Here is a 7567-nt window from a genome sequence, read left to right as displayed (position 1 = left end):
AGAAGGGCAAGGAGAGAAAGGGAGAAGGAGAGAGAGAGAGAGAGAGAAATCAGAACCCCGCCTGCCAGCGCTTTCGCAGCTCAACGCTCTTTTTTCCAAGCAGACAACTCGCCTTTTCTTTTCTATGCTGGTGCTGCTACAGTCTCATATGATCCTGACATCGTCCCTTGGGGGGGGGGAAGTGGCGATCGGGCACCAGAAGAGAGTCCACACAGCCAACTTCTAGGTAGAAGGAATTTTTTCCCCCCAACTCTCCCTGCCGCCCTGCTGCTGCACTGGGCAAAGTAAAGCTCATTTCTCTCTCTCTCTCTCTCTCTCTCTCTTCCCCCCCCCCCTCCGGCTTTGTTCTCTTCCCTATCAAACGGGATTCACCCTTCGCAGACGGGTTGTGATTTTGATTGTCGCTGTTGTGTGTGTCTTCCCTTGCAAACTTCTAAAGCAGCTGGGAGTTCGTCTCTCCCCCAGTGCCTGCTGCGCTCTCGCTCTCTCTCTCCCAGCTGACACCGTTTGCTGGTTCCCAGCTCCTGGCACCGATGCCCCTTCCCGCTCATCAGCAGCCCCCCTTCCCCGGCGGGCTGGCACCTGCTCTCGCCCCCTTCCCCCTGCTGGGGATCCTGATGCTTCTTCACCGTGCCTGGGCATCGCCCGTCCAGAGTGGCGACTTCCAGGAGGTGGTGCCAGTCTGGACGGCATCTCCTCCGGACGGAGAAGGGCGCGTTGCCTTCTCTGTGGCTGCCTTTGGGAAGGAGTTTGCGCTGCAGCTGGTCCCCGACGCCAGCTTCTTAGCGCCCGGCTTGAAGATCCAGCACGTCGGGAGGAAAGACCCTGCCGGGACCCTTGCAGGGGAAGAGGAGGAGGAGGACGCGGGGACGGTGCGGAGGTGCTTCTACTCGGGGACGGTGAACTGGCAGCCGGACTCCCTGGTGGCCGTCAGCCTGTGCCAGGGCATCCACGGCTCCTTCTTGGTCGACGGGGACAAGTACCTGATGCAGCCCGGGCAAGGGAACCTCGGCGGAGACCCCCTGCTGCAGGTTCACCGGCTGCAGAAGCAGGGGTGGGGAGAGGACGCGCCAAAAGGAAAGGCCCGCGGGGAGCCCCGCGCCGCCAGCAGCAGAGCCAGGCGCTTCACGTCGGAGGCGCGCTATGTGGAGACCCTGCTGGTAGCCGACGCCTCCATGGTCCACTTCTATGGCGACGAGCTAAAGGTAAGGGGCTCTCCCGTGCCTTCCTCGGTCGAGGCTCAGAGCAGGTGCTTGGAGCCAGTGTTCCCTCTAGGCTGAGTTGGTGTGCGCCAGCTCCCAGTTTTTCAGCCTCTGGCTCACGCATGTGTTCTGGCTCAGGCATGTTTGTTTTTGCTCCAGGAAGGATGGCTCCAGAGCAATGTTCCCTCTAAGCTGGGTTAGTGTGAGCCAGCCCCCAGTTTTCCAGCCTCTGGCTCACGCATTTTTGTCTTCGCTCGGGAAGGCTGGCTCCAGAGCAAACTAATTTAGGCAGCAGCCAAATCGCTCACAACCTTGATGCCAGCCGCTCACCAAGTAGACTTTTTGCTCACAAGACTCCACCGCTTAGAGGGAGCATTGCTCCAGAGCAAACTAGTTTATGCAGAAGCCAACTTGCTTGCTCACAACTTTAAAACCAGTAGCTCACAAAGTGGAGGGAGCATTGCTTGCGGCTTCTTCAGAGGTGTGGGACGCCTTGCAGGTTTCAGGGCTGCACTGGCCCAATGCAATGAACCAGGTCTAGCCCAGGGGCCAGTGTAAGGTGAACTAGGAACCAGGAACTCCTGCTTCAGTCTGGGACTCAGTAATGCTGCTTTCACACAGCGATGGTGCTCCATTTTCCTTTCATAGCTGCCACAGCCACAGGCTGTCTGTGCGGTAACTTCCCTTCCCTTCCCTTCCCTTCTGAACCACCAGGTTTCTTTTTCTAGCTTTAAAAACAAATCAATAATTGACATGTTGCTATACTGATTTTTAAAGCCCCCCAAAGGCCTTCCAAGAGTGTAGGAGGGGGTGGTAGTCATGGGGGACAGAGACAAGAAAAATGGGGCTGATGTGGGGTGGGAATATCAAAATGTGCAGCTTCCTTTCCCCATAGCATGCAAAGGGGTTTGGGTTGTGGTCTTTTCCCAAAAAGATCACACCCAGCCAGGTTTGAGAAAGATTTCGGCAAATCCAGGGAGCGCACAAAAAGTTGGAGTTTAGGGGATGACGTTGCCTTGATGGTCTCCAAAATAGCACAGTGGCAAGGAAGTCAAGACAGAGCAAAACGTCTGGGTGGAAACAGCCTAAGTAGCCTTAGATAAGTGGCTGCCTCTCATCTTCAGCCTCCTACCTATACAATCGGGACAAAAATAATACTGTTCTCCATTGCAGGGTTGTTGTACTGATTACTGAGCTCATGTGTGTGTACACTGTAAGGCCCTGTATAAGTATTATTATTAAGAAGAGTGTCAGTAGGGGAAAGAGGTGGGTATGGGGCCGCAGCAGGGGATATCTTTGTGAGATAATCTCTCTGAGACTGTGTATTGTTTAAGGGCGGGGCTGTATGTTATCAGACACTGGGCTGCCACTGAAAGCGGCATCCCTGTGTTCAGTTCTCCTCCAAATCCCCTCTAGGGCAAATCTTTGTAGGATAACCTCTCTGACACCATGTATTATTTAAGGGCAGAGCTATTTGTTATCGGACACAGGGCTGCCACTGAAAGTGGCATCCCTGCATTCTGTTCTCTGCAGAATTCCCTGTAATGTGCCGTAACACTGTACAATGTGACATTACCATGTCACACATTCCCAGTCTCTGCTTTCATCATTGCCTGTGGGGACTAGGAAGTTTACAATGTGAAGAAGCCCTGTGTTTAATGTCCCTACATGTTAAAGGGAAGAGTTCAACACTGGGATGCCATTTTTTTGCAGCAGCCATAAGTCCCTGGTAACTTTACTTCTTATTGTGTTCACAACCAAAGTCATAAACCGTAGACCCTCATCCCACATAAGAACCTAGTTATCATGGAAACGTGCAAGCAGTTCCACCCTATCTGAAAATGTGTAGCTTCTGGGAATGGGAAGCCATTTCAATGGCATAAGACATCTGCAAGTTAACCTGTAAAGATCATTGCTTTGACTTCATTCCCCCACCCCCTTTCCTTGTGGCTCCTACAGCATTCTGTAGAAGTTGGAAGCTGGCAGGTTAGCAGAATTTGGTCCTGTAAAATGATACATTTGGCTTACCTATTTTCCATTTTTCTTTCTGGTGGAAACCGGCACAGCAACTTTTTTTTCTGAAGCCAACCCCATGACATGGTAACCATAAAACAAATACATATGTCAAACGTAATCTTATCTACCTGTCTCATTCAAGATTCTGCCTCTTAGATATACTCAGCAGTGTATTACTTCGTTGGAGAACCCTTGGAGGGAAGAAAGAACTTTGTTTAGCAGAACTGGGAAGGGTAGCAGAACCTGGCAGGCTCTGATTAGCGTAATCTCTGGCCCCCAGAGGGCACGTTTTTGAGCTGGATCTCAGTATTGTAAAGGGGAGATCTCAGCTAGATTGCCCCCTTTTTCAGGGGAAGGAAAGAATCAGGAAATCTATACAGTTCAGAAGTTATTTCTATGAGTAATTCCGCATAGGGCATCTAAATGACCAAATCAAAACCTTTCTAGGTGCAAAAGGGAAGGCTGATGGAGATGTGTGCAACACAAACTTTTGCTTCTGCGGGAGTTGCTGCTTTCTCATAGGAAAAATTAAGACGCAATTATAGTAAGGGCATCGTATTAAAAGAGAGAGAGAAACAGATGTGCACTGTTCATTCCAGTGGTTTCTGCTAAGCGCATGGGTGTTTGTGGTTCCTTGCTAATCATCTGTCACTATGTTTTTAGGATGGAAATTGTTTTGTCTGAGGACTTCGTACCCAAAAGGAGATCACCACAAATAAGATTAGGGGGAGGGGAGTAACTTTCCTGCACATATGGCATGGGTGGAAGAGCAGAAACAGCGTATTACGTGGTCTCCCTTATATTTTATTCATATGGATTGAAATGTAAACAGAATTGCTGATCTAGGAGGGGAATCTAAGACTAAAGAATTACAGTAGTTGAAGATTTAGAATTGAAAAGTCTGTCTGTCTGTCTCTCTCTCTCTCCCCCCTTCCCCCCCCACAAACACAGAGTTCTTCAATACACAAATCCATCAAACCATTTTTACCAGCAGTTAAAGCTGTGATCTCTTTTCCAAATCATTTTTACTCTGTCTAAAATATTCAGCCCTATGGTATTCCCAGACTACACATGGTAGAGATGGAATTTACAGTTTAGAGCAGGGGTGTCAAACATGCGGCCCGGGGGCCAGATTAGCCCCCCCCCTCCCCCGCGTCTATCAGGCCCGCAGCGGAACTGGCTGTCTTCTGCTTCTTCTTCCAGTTCTGCTGCTGCTGCATCATTGTAGGTTTGCAGCTTACAGATACACACCTGAACAGCATACTCAGGATTACAACAACACAGACATTTTGATGCAATAATTCAGGGCAAGAGGTGTCAGTTATCAGACACTGTTAAATAAGCAAAATATTGCAAGAGTGCTAATATTTTAAGCATGTTTTTATTTTAAGTAAAAGAACCACCTTTGTGTTTGTGTCCTTTATAAAGTTTATATCTCCGCTACCTGGCATTACATTTTATGACACACGTGGCCCAGCCCAACAAGATCCCATTTATGTCAGATCCGGCCCTCATAACAAATGAGTTCGACACCCCTGGTTTAGAGAGATTCCCTTCTAGTTTACACTGTTAGAGAATTGGTGACTTGTGGACTTGCCCTGAGGTCACATGGCCTTAGTTCTAGAACAAGGATTAGGCAGTGTTGTACAAGATGTTTTAGTCTGCAGTCCTACTGGCACTTTCCTGGGAGTAAGCCTCATTGAATAACATGCAACTTACTTCTGAGTAGACCTTCTAGGATCACTGACATCGTTAAAAGCTGTTAAGCCTTTCCTCATTCTCTAGAATTTACCCAAGGAGGCGACATATTGCACAGTGTCAGAAGTGGAATACAAGACTTTTTCCCCCTGTCATTTCACTATCGAATCATCTACTTAAAGTATTTGGCTTAACTCCCTAGTCTTTAACTCCAACTGGAAAAAAATAGTCTTAAGTGCACATAACTGCATTTGCACATATTCATTCTGTTCTAAAATTTATAAGACCCATGTATATTGCTGTAAATGATCTTGTGCTGGTCATGAACCATATTAATAAATGTGATTTGATATTCATCCTGTTACCATCATTTCTCACTTTTCTGCCTTTGCTTCCTTCCATCTATTGTATCCCCGGCAATCAAACTTTAGACTGGCGATCTCATCCAAGACAGCTACTTTTTGCTGTTATACTACCATGCAAAATGCCATCTATTTATTTAACTGAAAGGAAGAGTAGGGTTCCCCCCCCCCTATGTGCCATCAAGAAAAAGAGGTGGCCATCTTAAATTTGCACACAAGCTACTGTTATGTACAGTCTTGAAAAACCTCGTGTATAATCTTTTTTACAGGGATCATCTTACATTCAGGGTCATTTTCCTACTGGCTAAGCAGAATACATTGGATGGAGCTGTAAGAATGAAAACTTTTGATAGGCAACTCACTAGGCTGAACTCTGGCTCAACCTATAGGGTCCCTGTTAGAGCCAAAACTCTGTAATAACACCCTTGTATCCAAATGGAATCTTGGAGTCTTGTCTACAGCAGTGTGATGTCTACAGGTCAAAATACAAATCACAAACACTGGAAAAGAACAGAGCATTTCCACACACACAAAAAAAGCCTTTTCTTTTCTTATTTTTTATGCAGTCACTCTAGGATTTGCCTAGGGGGTAATTAAACTGTGAAGCGTTCTAGTCATCCTCAGATTTTGTTTTCGGGGTACCACACAAAAACTCAAAATGCATCTGTAGAGAAAGGCTGAGATCATTCAAGTATGCACATGCAAGGGGAATAAAAGCTTTGGGGGAGAAGTCTCTTTGTGGTTCTGCACAAGTAGGCATTCAGGGTTTGTCCTCCCTCTCCACCTCCGTTTCTGCAATACAAGGTGGATCTTCTTTTTCCGTATGTTGTCTATAGCAGCCTGACGGAGATGTCAGGTCCTCAAAGGGGAACAGTGTGCCTATATAGATGTCCCCACCAGTTTGTGGCACAGTGTTAGGGTTGCTGCCTCTGGGTTGGGAAATTCTGGGAGATTTGGGGGTGGAGCCTGAGGAGAGTGGGGCTTAGAAAGAGGAGGGGCTTCATCAGGGTATAATGCCATAGAGTCCACCTTCCAAAGCAGCCCTTTTCTCCAGGGGAACTGATTTATGTAGGCTGGAGATCCTGGGAGATCACTAGGCCTCACCTGAAGGGTGGTAGCCAGGGGTCGTTTAGTAGAAAAAGAGCTAGGGGAACTCATTAGCATAACTCATTAACATATGACACACACCCTGACATCACCGGAAGTGTGTCATAAGGCCACACCCCCTGACATCACCAGAAGAGGGAAGTAGGGGTGCCATCTCTGGGTTGGGAAATCCCTGGAGATTTTGGGGGTGGAGCCTGAGGAGGGTGGGGTTTGGGGAGGGGAGGGACCTCAGCAGGGTACAATCCTACAAAGCAGCTATTTTCTCCAGGGGAACTGATCTCTGTGACCTGGGAACTAGTTATAATTCTGGTGGGCTCTCCAGCCAACGCCTGGAGACTGGTAACCCTATAGGGAAACCATTGCTAGGGATTTCCAACAGGTATATTCAGAGTGTAGCACATCTGTCCTCCACGACCCGCTTCCCTGTCCATCCAGCAGACATCCCTGCTGTGCCAAACAGCTAGTACAGCCTTTCATAACCTCCTCTCCAATGACAAATTTGCAGTTCAGCTGACGGTTCCACCACAATGCTGACCTAAAACATTTAAAACTAAGGAGTGGGGCTTCCTTTCAGGTCCCATGCCAGACCTCAGCCCCAGAATGTTTTTTTTAAATATATAAATCAGTTATTAAACGCTGACCACTCCTCTGTTTACAGGACGCCAGGTACCCAGTGCAGAAAAAAAACCCTGAGAGTTTTAAATGTTATAGGTTATGATTTATCTGTGTAATTTGACTCTGCCTGTTTCATTATCCTTGGGGCTCCATCCAACTGTGGGTGAGAGTTCAGTCCCAGGCTGCCCCAGAGAACCGCTGCTGCTTCTCAACTGTGTGATGTAGGGGCCTCAAGAGGATCGGGTTTCTCTGCTGGCAGTCTTCTCCTCTCCTCTTTGGTGTTCACAGATCATGACATTCCTCTTGGATGAAATGAAATAGACAGATGGGCATCAGTCAGTGACGGCAAAGTAGACAGATGGGTCAACAGTCAATGTGTGCATTCAGACAGGGCATTTACAACGGTATAGGTGCTGGTTGGATTCAGTGTACTTACCGGCGTTCACACGTAGAACATCTGCCTTCCGTCCCTAACCGTTGCAAAGAGCTTTAAACCGTTGTATTCTGCCTCTAGGTCCCCAAGTGGTGGTATCCTGAGTGCAACACTTGTAACCGCTTTCCCCCCCC

The 7567-nt window shown here is 48.0% G+C and overlaps 1 protein-coding gene across 1 annotated transcript in view; it reads left to right on the top strand.

The window, feature by feature from the left end:
- The first annotated feature begins 533 nt into the window (after positions 1 to 533).
- The window catches only part of ADAMTS8 (ADAM metallopeptidase with thrombospondin type 1 motif 8), a 49877-nt gene continuing 42843 nt past the window's right edge, over positions 534 to 7567 (top strand). Inside the window, exon 1 of the mRNA XM_015426490.1 lies at positions 534 to 1205. Coding sequence (XP_015281976.1) covers positions 534 to 1205 — 672 coding nt within the window. The remainder of the gene's footprint in view (positions 1206 to 7567) is intronic.

This window comes from Gekko japonicus, unplaced genomic scaffold (assembly GCF_001447785.1).
Source record: "Gekko japonicus isolate JY-2015 unplaced genomic scaffold, Gekko_japonicus_V1.1 scaffold177, whole genome shotgun sequence".
Classification (NCBI taxonomy): domain Eukaryota; kingdom Metazoa; phylum Chordata; class Lepidosauria; order Squamata; family Gekkonidae; genus Gekko; species Gekko japonicus.
Note: the sequence above shows the minus strand (reverse complement) of the source record. Positions and strands in the feature narration are given on the sequence as shown.